Below are 18,122 nucleotides of genomic sequence, written 5' to 3' on the forward strand. Positions count from 1 at the left end.
ATCTGCTACACATTGGCAAAAAAGCAACCCCCAAAGAGTTAGTGTGCTCATTGCACTACGTTAGCTCACGGAATTCTGGTCCTTGATATCTGCCAGGCAGCATCGTGGACCTCATTACACACGTTCACCAGACATTACTGTCTGGACAGTCAAGGTCGTAGAGATAGGCATTTTGCCTGTTTGCTCCTGCAGGACTTCCTCGTGTTAAACTGGACTACAGACCCAACTCCGGGGAGGTATATCTGGCATATCTATTCTAAGGTGAGGAATGTACGGCTAGAATTCTCTATCAGATGAACAAGTTACTTACCTTCAGTGACCCCATATCTGGTAAAGACTATCTAGCCGCAGATTCCTTACCAACCCACCGACCCTCCATGTTCTGTGAACTGATTTCTAGGGACACTTCCCTTTCAGGGCCCTAGTTTTCCAGACCAGTGGTCAGTGTACTTCGTACCTCTGCACTTCTGGCGTGGAAAGTAACTGACATCAGCATGCCTGGATGGTGCCTATATAAGCACAGTAAACATCACTTGCTGTGCGGACGACCCTCATTGAGCTGAAAGACGTGCAGGGATACTGCTCACGAAACATTTCCGGATCCAGTCTGATGCTAGGGGAATATTCTAGGCTAAGGAATCTGTGGCTAGAAGTATCTATCAGATACAACTTCTCGTGGACACCTGTTTAATACAAGTTCCACCTGTGTGAATACATCGTGGCTTCAGGAAGTAGTCTTCTGTACTTCGGACACACCAAGTTCTGGCTTCTAAAGTTAACTCAGCATCCAGCTGTGAACACTACTTTATCATTAGGGGCCATTGACCTGAGGAAATATTATATACTTACGGTGAAATGGCTAAACTCTACTTATAAAACATGATGCTTCCATTTATCGCCAAGCACCAATCGTGTAGATTGGTATTCTGATTTCCACACCAGCCCTCTTGCGTCTCTTATATCAGTAGATTTGGCAAACATTTTGCTAGTATGCAATACAAGCAACCAAACCTAAAATGTTTCTATTGTTTACATGGAAATACACACCCATTCCTTGTGCTGATGGAAGGACATGTGAAAAATGTAAATTATTTTGAGGAACTATTTTACCAATTATAATTCAGATATAAGACATCTACAGGGACATGTGCATCACAATTAGATTTGCGTGCTACATAATAGATAACCCATTACAATATGGACCTATCAGTAAATAAGATCACATATTGTCAATTTAGGTATAATCGAAAACGGTTGCCTTATACTTTCTTCTCCAATCTGGTATCCAAGTAGGATGGCCAACCCCATTCAGAGTAGTCGGGATCTTGTTTTCGGTAATGGTTTTCATGTGATAACCTAATGAATTCTGGAAGTTGAGGTCTTGATTTGCTTCCATTGAACACTCAGACTAAGACACATAAAAACAATAATTTGTACCTGGAAAGCGCAGGCCTGGGGACAGTGTCAGTAATGACTTTGAGTGAGGTTGTCACTCTATATTAATTTCTCACTATTAAAAGTAAATGTCATATCCTGTGTGCCTAACTCAAGGGGAAGCTTCAACATATTATAAGAAGCAATATTTATATACAGGAAAGCACTTTCTGGGGAGTTGTTTTATAAAGGCCAACAGACCTGGAAAAGTCTACTTGCCCACTAAAGAATGCAAATCAGATTTTATCAGTTCAAACAAGCTATTATTAAGGCCTTCTAGCCTAGGCTAGTGATAGAGCTGGAGCTGGCAAAGAACAGGTGTCCTGTTCATTCAGAAAGTGAATGAGCAATAAAGATGCGTTTAAACCTATGTTCTTATCTTGTCGCATTTGCTGTGCCTTCAAAGACGACTGTCATATGTCAGCTTATGTTTTCTTACAAATTGCTGTTTATTTTATTCTGGAAATTTGTATTTACTTTTCTTTCTTTGACAGCAAAGTTATAGGATTTTGTAAAGTAATCTGTCGGAAAATCATCCTGGGGTACAGACAGTGTTAAATGAAAGGCTTTAGGATATCACTTTTTTCTAACATACAAACTTTTAATAGTTTGCAAATTAACTGAACAAATATATCAATTATATTTGTAATCCTGAAGTGTGATGGGAACAAAGATTTTAATAGGATCAAAACAAATCAGAACATATTACTTGCTAATGTGCAAATGATACATATTTGCTGCAACCTCATAGTTGATAGTTTGCGGCCATTTCAATGGAAATGAGCTGTCTGTAAATTACAATAAGTTACCACATCATACTATAGTGATATATTCATTAAAAGTGAGTTTTATAAGTATGAACTTATAAATATGTCTTTCCCAATCCTGATGACAATGCTATTAGTGAATTAAGAGGCAAGTCAGGGGTCATGTGTAGGGGTGGGTGGAATTAGCGTAATCACGTTACGCAAATCTCGCGAAACGGTAAAAAATGTCAGTGAACACACAAATATTCCACAAGTACGCGGTATTGCTTGTTCGCAATGCTTTTTTACTGTTTGCGTGTTCGGGGGGAATATCTCGCGAACACGCATTTGAGAACGCGAACAAGCAAAAAATGTCACGAAGTCGCGGAATTTTGGGCAATTTCGCGTTCTTCACAGAACTCGCAATTCCGTAAATTCCGCAAGCGGAACGGAATTTACCGCCCAGGCCTAGTCATGTGTACCCTGTACGTCGGCTAGATTCTTAGTATACATGGAGCAAATGTTTGATGTACTAAATCAAACTAAAGAGTTTTTTGTACTGCAGACATGTCAAAATCATATTTGAAGGTGCTCTCATATATGATAATGAACAAAAAGGTTACTTGGTGAAACAAAATATTTGCCTAGAATCACATAATCTGAGACCAGTTTATTGATCAAGCGCATTAACATTTGGTCGAGTAGATTATTCAAGTCACTAGCCCTTTAGGTTGAGTAACATTTTAATTAATTTTTGGAGGCTTGGTCAAGTACTTATATAATCCCTACCAGTGCAATGCCTATTTTAAAGAAAATACACAAGTACAGCAAAATGTATTAAAGTTTGTGCTTACTTTCTACGAAACATTTCTGCAAAGATGCATCCCACACTCCAGAGATCAACTGGTGTTGCATAACTGGACTGAAGTAAAACCTCTGGGGCTCTATACCACAACGTGACCACCTGTAAAAATTGGAGAAACATTAGATAACTTGCTTTACATGAGTTTATATTCTGTATTCCAGATCAGTAAATATAATGACAACAGATCACTCTTATTTTAAAAGAAAACCTACTTTTATTGTTCAATACATCATCATTTCAAGGTGATATTCTGGGAGTAGCTCACCTACATTTGAGAGCCGGTAACATAGGACGATTTGGGCCTCTCTTCAGCAATCAGAAGAAAAATGTAAAGTATTTAAAAGAGAGGGCAGCAAAAAAACAGATTTTCAAAAAATATAATTAAATAAAGGCAGTGAGGTTTAATTGATAGCCAGACAAGAGACTAAGGACTTCATTTTGAAGTGTGCAGTAAAAGGACATCTGCCAAATAATTGCAAATTTACCATCTGTGCACCTCTGCAATCTCCTGTTTCAATTAGAGTGCAGGAGAAGGCGGTTTCCTAGTTGACGACTTCAATATCAGAAATTGGCATAAGTGTCACTGCAGAAATTCTCTGTCGGTGGGGACTAAATAGAAAAAAGTGACAACACTGAAGGAATTTGAACAACGGGACACAATCGGCACATTCCGCCTAGGAGATGTGATGTCAGAAGGGGGGCTTAAATCATTTGTGGACATGTAGGAGAAATGTGAGCTTCACAAAATCTTTTTTTTGTAACCTCCAGCTTTGACACTCAATCACCCCCTATGTGACTAACCTGGCGGCTAATTCTGACTTTACCCCATTGAAGGCAAAACTGTTGATGGGTGAATTGAAAGAAAAGAAAGACCACAAAATAACACCTGTGGGATACACTGTTAAGTGCGGGACCAAGATTTGAGTTCACTCTCAGATCAAGAATGGAATGCACTGGCATCATCAACAGAATCTGCTATTGTCTCATGTTAGAAATTGGGTTTGAGGTTGACTGGGGCATAAGCCCTAGTCAAGCAACAACCACAATCCTGGCCAGGGAACGAAGTAGGCAAACCCTAAATTAACCTGTGATCACTCGCTGGTAGCTTGGCCCAGAGCAGTCAGGCTTAACTTAGAGGCAATGTGTAAGTGTTTGTGCAACCCTTCAAACATCACACAAAAAGATTTCGCACCAGGTTAGAAAATTAGAACTTAATTCCATAAATAAATCAGGACCAAAATGACAAATATCCAATAAATAGTACTTGAGATTTGATTTTTTAAAGAATAAACTGAAACAGTGCTTAGAAGCAATAACCACTTACTTGGGATATCTGGTCGCACCGGACCGGGACAAAATTAAAACTTCAGGCTCGTGGGCAGCATGTAGGGACCCAGTGAAGACCACCGAACAAAAGTACCTTGCTCGTAGCTGCATCGATGTCTAAGATGCGGGTGTAGCCGGGGTGGTGCATCGGTGACGATCTGCGCAGTGGTGGTAATATGCCAGTCCTGATCCACGCAGCAGCGATGATGCTTCTGCTCCTATGAGTGAAGAGCTGCGATGAGGAAATTTGTCATTGTCATAGAGGATGCTGTCGACAGAGTTGTGGAGACCTTGTGCAGTGATGATTCCAGTGGTGATTCATCTGGCCGATCCATGCAGTAGAGGCAATGCGCCGGTTCTGGTCTACACAATAGGAGCGATACACAGGTTCTGATCCATGCAACAGGGGCGATTCCCCGGTTCCAAGCCACACAACAGGGGAGAATGGACAGTTCTAATCCATGCAACGGAGACGAAGCACCGGTTCGACAGAGGATGCAGGGGTTGTGTTGAAGCAAGCACCTTAGGACCACTTTCATGGGTCCATGACTGGGGTAGCACCACTTGGCAGGGCAGACTCACAGATGGCAGGTGCAGAAGCAGGTAGGTTGGAAGTCTGTTATGTCCCTGACACTTCAAATCAGGTGGCCAGCCAGCTAGCCTTCGTAGTCACTTTGGGGTTTAAGTGATGCAGGTTCATTCCTTCTCACCCAGGCAGGAGACCAGCAGGCAGCAGGGTGGCACAGCAAGGCAGGAGTCCAGAAAAGCAGCAGTCCCTGAGAGTGGTAGTCCTTAAGCAGCACAGCAGTCCTTCTTCCTGTCAGGGACTTCACAGGTCCAGATGTGCACTCAAGAGGTGGTGCCAGAGGTCCAGTACTTATACCCAGTTGGCCTTTGAAAGTGGGGGAGACTTCAAAGTGCAAAGAGCTCTTCTGCCCTGGCTCCAGACTCACTACAAGGGGGGTATGCAACCCTTTGTGTGGGAACAGGGCACAGCCTAGTGAGGTGTAAGTGAGGCCAAGTCCAGCTCCTCCCTCCCATCCTGCCAGGATAGTCCATCAAGTCACACCTAAGCTCCAGTTGTGTATTGATGTCTAGGAGGAATACACAAAGCCTTGCTGTTACCCTCCCCAGACATTTATCAGAGACAGGCAGCAGGCACCAATGGCTAAAGGAATAAAATGCCAACTTTTAAAAAGTGGCATTTTCAGAATTGCAAATCTGACTTCACCATAACTTTGGATTATAAAATTGTGATTCCAGAGAAACCAAACTTGAAAAGTCTATCTCCTCATAATTGGGAATTACATTTATAAAATGTAATAAGGCAATCCCAATGTTATTCTATTTGAGAGATGGGCCTTGAAGTAGTGAAAAAGGAATTTGAGAGTTTGTCACTACCAGGACATATAAAACCTAAAGGTACATGTCCAACCTTTTAAATACATAGCACCCTGCCCTCTGGTTTGTCTGGGGCGTACCTTAGGGGTAACTTCTATTTAAAAAATAGGGAAGGTTTGGGTCTGGCACAAGGTTTATTTTACTAGGTCAACATGGCATTTTAAACTGCACACACAGTCTTTGCAATGGCAGGCCTGAAACATGTTAAGAGGGCTATGTAAGTGGGTGGAGCAATCAGGGCTGCAGGCCCACTAGTAGCATTTAATTTACAGGAAGGAGTATATTTAGCACACTTTACTATGGACTTATGAATAAATTAAATTGGCCAATTGGGGATGATTCATTATTACCAGGTTTATGGGAGAGAGCACAGGCACTTTAGCACTGGTTAGCAGTGGTAAGGTCCATAGTCCTAAAGCTAGCAAAACCAAGGTCAGAAAGATGAAGGAGGTAGGCAAAAAGCTGGGGGGGAAGATCACCCTAAGGCTGTCAGTCTAACACATCACAACATAGACTTATTCAAATAAAGTACTTACCTAGAGTATAGTTTACATGAAAAAAGTTGTGGAAAGGCGGATTGATCTCTACACCATTGTGTTTGAAATGTTGTTTAAAGGTTTAGGATTTCATGCATATGATATGCCATTGTTTTAATATTTTTATTACAGGTTTTGATTCTATTATAATAATACCAACGTCAACAATGGCAAATAAAAGTATCAATATACGTAAGCAACACATGGTCTCTTAGCTTTTTGTAAAATTGCTCCTATTTGGAAGGGCGTACTCTCTATTCTTGGCGCTGAACTGGGTTGTTAAACCTACTGACCCAAAGTTGACTTGAACTCTCATAGATATAAATTGGCCTCGGGCTCCTGGTTGGCAAGTGGGATACAGTTTTCTTGCAAAAGGAGACAGACCGTCCGAGGCTAGAAGGATAGAAAAAAATACTCGACCAGTGCATAAGCCTACAAAAGCTGATATATCTGGTGAGGTGGTGCCCCAGAAATATAAAATATGGATAGACTGGAGTCACCACGCAGGAATCATATGTCACATGTTTACTGTATGGCCCATTGTAGGTAGCCGAATTGTGCATGCTGTAGGGCGCATTTTCTTATGCATACATTACTATATAAACACGCTTACTTTTGTGTCACATTGTACTTTCACACACACCTTCATATGATCTTTTCTTTTCCTGGGATTTATTCTGAACACCACAGACAAGGTCAAACAACAATGCCCCTTGTTATTCTCTCTGGTCAGGCACTAGCACCTGTACAGAACACAAGAATGCAGCTGCTGTTTGTGAGCACACAGCTTGTCATATAACTGAGCACAAGAGTTTAAGCAAACACACTGAACGACGGTTCTGAGACAGGATTGTTACATCAGCGGAGATGTAGAACATCCATCTGTGTATGCTAAGGTACTGGGTCCGCCACTGATCCCAGAGATCTTTGATATATAATCATTTAGATTTGGTAGAAGGGTTAAGACTACTCTATCTTATAACATGACAAGGCTTTTTATGATCTATGGTTTAACTAACAGTATTTTTGGTATGCATTTGACTTCTATTTGTGGTATAAATACTGCATTTCAGAGCACAATAGTTTAAATAAATATTGTAAACTTCCTTCGTGTCTCTTGGTTATCTCATTGTGGACAAGTACGAGTGAGAGCGAAAGGATGTGTTCTGTTACCGCAATCCCTTAGAGGGTGGAGTTTTGTGCTCTGTGGTGCCAATTCACCTGCTTCTCTGATTTGATTTGATTTAAGAATTTGTATAGCGCACGAATGCCCAAGGGCATCAAGGCCCTGAGCGGTAAGATGCCAAAAAGGAGTGGAGATTTAGTTAGTGAAGAGCCAAGTTTTTAATGCCTTTCTGATTGAGGGCAGTGTTGGAATATTTTTTATGTCAGTCAGTGAGGCATAAGGATTTAAATGTTATCCCTTTTTTCCACTGGGGGCCAGTGCAGCTTTCTCAGTTTGCGGGAGATTGATTGAAATTTAGGCATATTCAGCAGCAATCTGGCTGCTGCATTTTGCAGACGTTGCAGCTTGAGTAAATGCTGCTTTTGCAAGCCCATATACAGGGCATTTCTGTAATCGAGTCTGGACAGGGCTAAGACTGTCACAAGTGTTTTCACAGAATTCGGCAGAATGAAGGAGCACACTTTGCTAATCATCTTTAGAATGAAGAAGATAGTAGAGGAAAGATGGCCAGGTATGGTTAGAAAGGCAAGTGAAGCAGAATAGCTAGTTGGACTCTGGCTCATAGGTACTGAGGTGGTATGGTGACCCAGTCCCTACATGCCGATGTTATATGGTCCCAAGCATAGTTCTGTTCCTGAGCAGAATACCTGCTACACATCTTGGCCCCATATGAGCCCAGACCATGAAAATAGAAGAATTATGTAATTATGAGCATTTGAAATGAAGGCACTGTAAGGGTGTTGAAATTTCAGAAGTACTTTTATACTTGCCATTGTTTCTCTTTGGTTATCAAAGACACTGCTATGAAGCGCATTGAGATTCATAGTCCCCTCTGCCAATTGTCTGAGCTAACTTAATAAAACTTGTAAAATGTTTTATCTAAAAAAAGGAAGAAATTCCATCATCCTTTCCCTCCTGCGACTATCTTTATAGATGCATATCCAATTTTGGGGGCAGAGCAAGTGTTGGGGGAGGAGTTCGACAGAATGGTGGGCAAACCTAAATTCTGCGACCTGGATACAGCTGGTTTGGTAGACATACTGCCTCTATCACAGTAGATTTTTTGCCAGCCAGAACCCCAACCTAAATGAGGTTTTAAGTTGAGTTCTACTCCCTGCATAGATAAAAATATGTGAAGACCAGGTCAACATATTATTCTATTACACATTTTATTAATTTTACTACATTTATAACTTTCGGAGCATTTGCAGATCATGACTGTAGTGAAAAAGCATAAGACCAGTGGCAAAATAAGACATTGGGAGATGAAAACAAATAATAAAGCTTTGTTTAAGAGATGCTAAGTACAAAATACATTAAAGACCTAAACCTGAGATTATTAGAGGCAGACAGAGGAAAAGGGAGTTGTTGTAGTAATTTGACAGGTAGAAAGTGAAGATTGAAAACAGGTAGGATGTACTTTATATTTGAGACAAGTTATTAACACTAACATTTAAAATTGTAGCCAGCTGTGAAAAAGGGGATGTTTTACTTCATCTTTCCGAGGGACACCATAGATACCAATTGTGAATGTTGAACTATTTATGATGTTACTATAAGCCTGAAGGTGAAAAGCATCCCCGTTGTTGACAGCCACCAAATGTATATCTATTTTTCAATAAATTGTTATTTAGTCTCCTGCCTATGCATGCAGTATAGCAGGAAGTGACGTATTATAACCCCAACTCCCCCTCTTGCTGCTTCAATCTTCTTCACTGAAGATGTTCAACAGGTTTCCCATTAGCATGGGCCGGATTTATAGCGGGCATCAGGTGTGTGTACTGCCACAATTTTCAAGCCTTTTGTCATAATGATTAGTTTCTCCTTCAAATGGGGATTTTAGCTCAAACCTTTATTTCTCGTTCCGACTACCACTGCTACTGAAAGGCGCTGCAGGTTTATCTGTCCCAAACTGCATAATAATAGAGTATCGTGAACTAAATATCCCCAGACAAATGTACTGTGTTCTAAATATCATTCAGAAAAATATTACCATTGGAGTTAATAAAAAAAACTATAACCAATAAGATTATATTTTTTGTGAACAATATTTAGGATACGATAGAGATGGAGTTATAAAAATAACTATACGCAATGGGATGACATTTTCTGTTAACAATATTTAGTACACGATATTCTTATCACTCGATATTTCTCTCAATATTATTGAGACATGGAACCATCCCCAGGCTCCCTGTATCTTCTACAAAAGACCCGCAAATGCGCTGTCACTTTCCAGGATTCTTATGAAACCCCTGGCAGACTGTTTGACCCATTATCTTCAGTTGCATTTCGTAGATTAAGTTTAACATTTTGTCCTTGGCCCATTAAAATCAGAATTACTTTATACGCACGTCATTTTCTTTCTTGAGTCAGGTGACACTATTTTGCAAAGTAGTGTACTTGGTTTTGAATTAACAGGATAGCTTTGTATTATCTAGGTGCCAACATTAATTAGAATTGAATTCGAGATGTTTGTGATTAGTATGAATTCTTAGAAGCCAAGCGAGCTGGACCTCCACAGTGATTAAATACAGCATATATGTCATTATCTTGTTATGGCAACGTTATTTTATTACAAACATCTGTAAGGATGAGTGGCAACCGCAGGCCCTCAAACATGATAACGGATATACCCAGGTATCTTTTATCGAATTGACAACCTGCCAGGTGGCATGGTTTTTCCTAGAATTATATGACGTGGCAAATGCCAGATCTCTGTCACAGTGTGTAACTTTTAACGTTAGTCTTGTTGCCACATTTACCTAAAATATTTAAAGAGATTTCACAGTTCTTTGAGGTGTAGATGTGTTTTTTTATAAAAATATGTGAGCACGATAAAACAGTACAGTGAATATATGTATTGTATATACAGAACACGAGGCTCTTATCCCATATTGGAGTAGTTTGTTAACCCCTCCCATGCTGGTGACGGAACCGCTCCGTCACCAGCCTCGGACGCGCTGTGATGATGACGGAGCGGTTCCGCGCCTGCGCTGGACGTTCTGTTGAGCGGACGGGGCCGTGACGGATCAGCTCCGTCATCAGCACGGCGCGCCCGAGGCTCGTGACGGAGCGGTTCCGTCACGAGCATGGGAGTGCCGCGCGGCCCCCCTCCCCCCTAGCGCTGCGGCGGAATTGCCGCCGTAGCGAAGGGGTTAAAACAATCCCAATAATAGTATACAGAAGAATGACAAGTCCAGTATCATTTGTCAGAATTCAAAGGTGCCTATGCCCTCTCTTGCCCAAATCCCACTCCTTCGTCTAATACTACTCCCTGACCCTGTTCTGTCTGGATTAGGCCACCCCTGCTGCACAGCCTCAGAGCTATGCCACTGCCTCTGAATATCCCAAGTAGGCGATACCATAGCCAGTGGGGGTTGGTGACCTAAGGTAGAGCGTAATTTTCACCACACTCTTACACATTACAAATGTCTAACCTAAACTTCACTCATCACATGTTTCCTGTATGGACTAATAATGACAATTAAATGACATGTTGCACTTGACATCATTATTGAAGTGCATTCACTGTAGAACTAGATAATGCATACATAACACTGTGGGCCTTAATTAATTAAACAAGATTTACTGTGTACATGATTGAATAAAAACCATTCTCACATGTTTAGAATGTGTTTACTCTAGAAACGATAATGGATTTACGTAATGTGTGCACTAATGTTACATTATATACTTCATATAAAATGTAGTTCTTAGCCATACTTACACATAATTATTAAAAGATTTACTGTATGCCACACGCAATATGAATCTAATGTACTGACAAGTTATATTCATTTGTGTTTAAACGGGCACACGCACATTATGTGTGCACCACTGATTTAGTGGTTTAACTTGCCCTTACTAGGCATCGTTTCCAATCTGCATAAAATACTGTTTTCCATTTCTGCGGACATGACTTTCCCTTTGCAGGTATTCACATGCATTGTTCGTTTGAGAATAGCTACTACACTGTATTGGCAAGAGGGAGAACCTGAAAAGAAGACCTTGATGAAAAAACATGGAGAGCAAGAGCATAACGGAAGAGTCTTATTCAGCAATGTTGCCACCTGGGTTTAGTTGAGCAAGGATGATGTTGTTCCCTTGTTTAGTTTCGGGGTGTTTTCCAATGTTTCAGTTTACAAGGTGAGAATGAAAAAGGACAATGTCGTCCTTTATGATGCAAACAGAGGGGTGTTACCTGAATGATATAACTGGGACTAACTGGAATCTAAACTGTCTGATGCTGGAGCATATTTCTTTGGACTTTGGGAGGTTTAGACCTCTATGCTTATTCCCTTCGGTTCTTGCTGTGTAGCTTAGGGTAAAACTCAAAATTCCCTTGACGCAAGAAGATTCTTGACCGAACTTCTTAAATGCTGATACCTTCCCTTACTTTGCTTAATTCCCCAGATTTTCCTCTTTTTTGCAGGTCCCTGAATTTTGAGATTCCTTAGACTAATGAACCATCTTCTTAGTTTTGACTTTAACTTAGACGATTCTAGATTTACTTATGCATAGAAGAGAGCACGGAAAACTGTTCTCTGAGCACCATATATTAAATTTAATCTTTTGCATTGCTGTGATTGAACTTCTTGTTTGCTTAGTACTGGTACGCCTAAACTTCTTTAGGAGGTTGGCTTTCCCTTTTGTTATTCTGTATCTTTATATTATGGTGCTGAGATTTTGTACCTTAACTTGATTACTAATTTGTAATAAACCTTATTAACCTTAGTCATTGATTCCTGGTCCTTATTGTGTAGCCAAATGGTTACAATGTCAATTGAAATTGATTGATGAAATGTTAACTCTCCTCACCTCTCAGTTGGATAAAAGGTTCGCTGGAGAACGAATGGTAAGAGGGTAGGCCCAAAACGCTACTTCACCAATAAAAGTGGTGGGGTATAATCTTTGGATAGAATTTCAGTGAACCGAGACTGACTTGTCCAAGGGTTGGGGAGGGGGCTTACTCATTCCCACTCTGAATCACTCACTCTGACTCATTCAGCTAGTCTCACTCATACTCAAGACAGTCTAACTCAGTCTCACGCAATCTCGAGCATTCTCCCTCAGCCCCACTCAATCTCACTCAATCAATCTCACTATGACTCACCTACCACTCAAGCTCACTCTGGCTCACCTAGTCTCTCTAAGTCTCACTCATTCTCTGACTCACTCAGACTGTGAGTTACTCAGTTTCACTAATTCTAAGTCAGTCCAACTTAATACCACTTAATTTAACTCATTCTCACTCAGGTTCATTCAATCTCGCTGTCTCAACCATTCTCACTCATTCGACCTTACAGTAACACTTGTTATTCTCCCTCACAGAATCACTCACTGTCATTCTCCCACACTCACTTTCATTTATTCACACTTATATCCACTCTTCCGATCATTCATTCTCACTAACTGACTCTCTCCACTGATTCTCTCATGTTTCACACATACACATATACACACATCCCACATGCTCTCTCTTACTCACAAAAACACACACATACATATATGCATATAATGCAACATTTAAAAGTTTTAACTTTTTTTTTTGCTGCTGCCCCTTTTGGACTTATGCTCATTTCAGCTCTGGCACTGGGACATGAAACTGAAACCTCAAACTTAGCAGTTGTAGGCACCAGGTTTCCATCTCTGCTTTTTCACCCCACCCTTTCCCAACTCTGTGATGAGTTGGGAATGGCTGGAGTGACAAGGTGATTGGCATGTAGCTACGGGCAGTGCCCATGCCTACCTTTAGCCATGATGCTTGCCGGGGAAGGCAAAGGGGTATGTCAGGGCCCCAAGGCCTGGGATAACATTTCTTGAGCCCTGGTGATCTTTCTCTGAAGTAGGGTACAAGTGCCTGTGTTTGTTTGCACCAGTCATCAGACTGTTGCCAGACCGGAAGGAGGTCAGCATCTTTATTATAATAAGAATATCAGATTAACACTCACTCGGTGAAGTAAGAACAAACGGGCCAGAAAACAAGAGAGGGGTTAGCCCCCGAGTCCCTTAAGAGGAGCTCCACCTTACCATATCCACGTCCATAATAAATTATGACACGCCATTTTGTGGGAGCCAAACCCAACTCTCAACGCCATATTTGGGGGTCAACTGCTATGACCATGGCATTTGTGTAGTAAAAATGAGGTCACAAAGACTCCATTCCTTTGGAGCTCAAGTTCAAATTACAGAGAAGATGTGTTGATGGGTCCTTATCTCTGCCAAAAATGCATCCCATATCATTAATCAAACAACTAAATTACATTTAGTGTGATTTTACAAATATATAAGCCAAGGGCAGTGGCGGCCGCACTACATTGTGTGGAACTATGGGGGTTTGGGAATGTCCGCCCACTCGAAGTAGTTGCGAATAATTTCCTTCAAAATTTGCTGGGGCATGGGCCAGGTACCCTTCTAGAGGCACTATACACTGAGATTAATGTTACTCCTATATCAGAAACTATCACCCTCAGGAAAATTCTTTACTGGGCTAGACTGGTAAGATACCCCAAGACCACAGTTTATTTGGAAACTCTAGTGGAAGTCACAGCTAGCTGCTCCTGCCGATACCATACATGGTCCTCACATGTACACAAAATTTTAAAGGAGCTAAAGTTGACGCATTTGTGGGAATCTCCTGGTAGTACTGGACAGGATACTGCATATTTGATCAAAGAATGGTATTATGAATACACAGAGATAAAAAATACCGGGACCTAAAACTGGAATCTTTTACAAGCAATTATTTTATTATCATCCATGGCCTGAATTGAAGTTAACATTGTACTTATTGTACTTAAAAATCCGGCTGGGTATCCTCCCAACCAGGGATTCCTTATACGTATACATATACTTGAAGGTAGATACAATTGCTGTGATTGTGGTCTGGACAATCTAACCCATTTTATAAAAAATATGTAGCCGCCCGGCGGAGGTGACTCTTCCCCCTTTTCAAATATTATGGGTTCAGATGTGTTAAAACAGCAATGGTGTTCTGGATTAAACCAGATGATATGAATGCGGTCACCTCCATAGCATCATATTTATGGGTTATGTGGCCCTGCTGAGAGAGTTGCCCTCCACTCTAGGATTATGTTTAAGTAGGTAGGCTCTATGAAACGGGTTTTTTCCCATGTGGAACACACTGTTTTTTATGCATAAGTTACAGAATTTTGCACTATTTTTATGCATTGCACTTTTACTCCCTAGGTGGGTTGGCAGATTGTTTGCATCTGAAAAGAAGATAATTCCCAAATGCTCTTATGGTTTTTTAATTGAAAGTGATGCATATTATCTTCTCTTATTTAGGATGTTGCCTCTGATGGTAATGCACATCTTTTCAATTACCTTCACACTTTACTCTATGTGAAGAATTTAAACATGTTCTTTTTGTTGAGTTGTACGAAAAGGCACATTTTTAACATTTTACTGTACTTGTATTTTAATTTTTCCAATGAATCTATTGATAGATTGCTGTGCTCACCTTTTGATTGAGTGGTTCTTATATTGCACATTTAAAAAACATATTGTAAGGCTGCTAGAGAATGAATAAATAAATAAAACTAAATTACACTGTTGTTTAGGGGTAGAGTCTGTATCCCCAAATCCTTCCGCAGTCCAAAGCTTATTGACTCATTACAGTATATGCACCCCAGTACAACAGACTTCTGATGATTCTCTGACTTGCTCAGAGTAGAACATTAACACAGTTCTGTTCCTTTGAGGCCAAGAACATGAAAACAGCAAATGAAATCATCCTCCTCCCTGCACCATCCTCCCTGTGCCAGTACCACATTGCCCCCATGAGGTACCCTCTCCATTTGTAAGAGAGCCATCACCTCCCATAGCCCACTTAACCAGTACCATCCTTTCGTCATGCCAGCGCTGTATCCTCTCCCCTTTAATGCCATCCTCTCAAATCCGCTGCACACCTCCAACCTCAGCTTTGTCGCTTCTCGTCCATCTACCCGCCCATCTGCCCTTTTGACTAATTAGAAATAGCCACCTGCCAATGTATCAGTCGGGTGGTGTTGTTAATCTCATTCATGCTTAACAGCAAATTCAGCTGTTGTGGCCATGTCCTTTCTTCATTTTACCACAGAAGTCTCAATGACCTCACATCTGCAGGTGTAAGGGCCGCAAAGAGAATGGTTTGTGGTACAGCAAATGGAGGCCAGTACAATACTGCACAGTTGAAAGTGTGCATTGGAATATTGTGTCTCGAAAGAACTAGAAGGTATTGCTAGGATAACCTTTGGCTACTGACATTGAGTTAAGTCACACACTGAACCCTGAATCGAAATGGCCCTCTATTCAATCCAGAAACAACATTGATCCTAAAGATGATCAAAGAAAGGTCATCAGCATTATTCAACCATCCTGTTTACTTTGACAGACCCTACAGATCTTGGTGCTTTATAATCCTCATCTCTAGTTGAGATGTCTCCCCACCATCATGACCCCCATTATCTGTGGTATATTTTGTGCCCCTATATCTCTGGAACAATACCCTGGGCTCCATTCCTGCATAAACATACCACCAGCCGTGTTAGTGAGAAGACGCTCTTTGATGGCAGAAAGTAGTGGCGGCATAGGTTAGGATTTAACTTATTATGCTGTTGATTATTAAATACCTTAAAGTGCTACTGTAATGTTTCAAAATTCAAGGCATCCTGCGGCACCTTACATTTCTGTGCATTGCCGGTGTGATATTTATTGTTATGGTGCACTATTTCTTTAACGGTTTGGGTGCACCAGTCACCGAAGGTATATTGCCACTTTAAAGCAGCTAGAATGGAAAAGGCACCTACATTAGGAGGCCTTCCTCACAACAGCACTTGTTGTCCATTTGATTCCAAAACACAAGCTCTACTGGAGACGTGAACCTTCTCCTGGACATCTGGAGAGACTTCTCTTCAGCAGCAACCCTGAATAGAACATGACTTAACCAGAACCCCTTGGTCCATCTTCAACCATCAGAAGCAGCAGCAGTCATTGGGGATCCTCCTCAGATGGGCTCGTTGTCTTTTTGGTACAGGTTGGTGCCAGTGACAGGTCCATTCATTAGACAATGTTTAGGAGTCTCAAACAGGTCCATTCACGAGCTACCAGTCATTTGAGTTTGGGGCCAGCTGTTGGCTCCCTGCTGAGGCTGCATTTTAAAATTCTGTGCACCAGTCTTGTTAGGAAGGGAAAGGTGACAGGAGCAGCACACAGCCCACTCTTCTTAGATAAGCAATGCAATGCTGCTGCCTGAGAAGAAAGCTGACCATAAATAAATGTATTGAATAACAGCATAGTTTTTGAAAGTCTTCACCCTGAAGCACGTTACCTCCATGAACGTCTACTTCACTAAACTCAAAGTAAAGTATTTGTAACATTATTAGATTACATCCAAAGATGCGTTTTTTAGAGCTGCCCTACATTTAAGTTTCTTTCCTTTCTTGTTCCTTTCTGTTTTCTATCTTTTTTCCTTACTCTCCTTTCTTTCCCCTTTCGTTCTTCATTTTTTAATTTCTTTTTTCTTCTTTTATCTCCTCCTTCATTTCTTTTATTTAGCCCCTTTTATGTTCTACTTTTTTTTCCTTTTGGTCTACCTTCTGCCTGTCTTTCTCTCTGCTTCTATCGTTCCTTTTCCCCCCTTCTATTTTGATCTCCTTCTGTCCTTTTTTACCTCTGTTTTTCATTTTTATTTCCTTCTTTCTCATTGTTATACCATTTCTGTCTTTGTTTCTTTTTCCTTCGTTCCTGTATTCTTTCTTTCCTTTATTACTCCCCTTCTCCTCGGCCTGGTCATTGCCTCCATATCACATTTGTTCTTTCTCTTCTTTGGTCCTTTTTGCCTTTCCTCCTTCCCTTTTTGGTTCCTTTTTTCATTTATTCAATCTCTCCTTTGTTTATCCTTCTTTATCCTTTTCCCTCCTTTATTCCTTTTCTTCTTGCATTCAGTTTTCTCTCCTTTCTCACTGTTCATTACGTTTTGTCTCTCCCTCCTTTCATCAATGTTTCACTTTGTCTTTCTTCCTTTCTTCTTTTCCTCCTCTCCTTTCTTTTTGCTTTCTTTCTCACGTTCCTTTTTTTCAAGAGTGCTTATGTTACTATTAGGCAGTAGCTGAGGAGGAACTCATTGACCAGTAGCAGCTCTCACTGTTGAAAATGTTGGAGAACCCTGCTCTACACTACAAGTTTCCAGTCTTTCAAACATTCGAGTAGCTTGTTCTAGAATTTGTCTACTGCAAATGCTTATTTAAGACTACCTATTTAAGAATAAGTATGCCTTAAGGGCGATCTAGTTTATGATCTATGTTTTATACGTCGTTTTGCCATAGTACTCTGTGCTTTGACATCTTGCTAGATGTTTTATAGTCAGTATAATTTATATAGTGCTTAACCAAGAGATATTAAGCGACCTTGTCAGTGCTGTTTGTAAACCAAATGTGGATAATTAAGCTCTACATTCTCTGTTTCGTCACCTAGTCATGTGGGTAGTCCATCAGGGTGGAGACTGAAACCTTGTGTAAACAAGAATTGGCATAACCAAAAGGTCTTACTTCAATGAGAAAACACAGTCATGCACAACAAGTGATATATATGGGTTACTACATTAATGCCAAACCTATTATATT

The 18,122-nt window shown here is 40.7% G+C and overlaps 1 protein-coding gene across 3 annotated transcripts in view; it reads right to left on the minus strand.

Moving 5' to 3' along the window:
• The window catches only part of CDK6 (cyclin dependent kinase 6), a 598,055-nt gene that overhangs the window by 160,763 nt on the left and 419,170 nt on the right, over nucleotides 1-18,122 (minus strand). For all 3 annotated transcript variants that reach the window (XM_078664405.1, XM_078664406.1, XM_078664407.1), the window contains exon 5: nucleotides 3,035-3,144. In XM_078664405.1, the coding sequence (XP_078520531.1) occupies nucleotides 3,035-3,144 (110 nt within the window). The remainder of the gene's footprint in view (nucleotides 1-3,034; nucleotides 3,145-18,122) is intronic.

The sequence above is a fragment of the Lissotriton helveticus genome, chromosome 10 (assembly GCF_964261635.1).
Source record: "Lissotriton helveticus chromosome 10, aLisHel1.1, whole genome shotgun sequence".
NCBI classification, from domain to species: domain Eukaryota; kingdom Metazoa; phylum Chordata; class Amphibia; order Caudata; family Salamandridae; genus Lissotriton; species Lissotriton helveticus.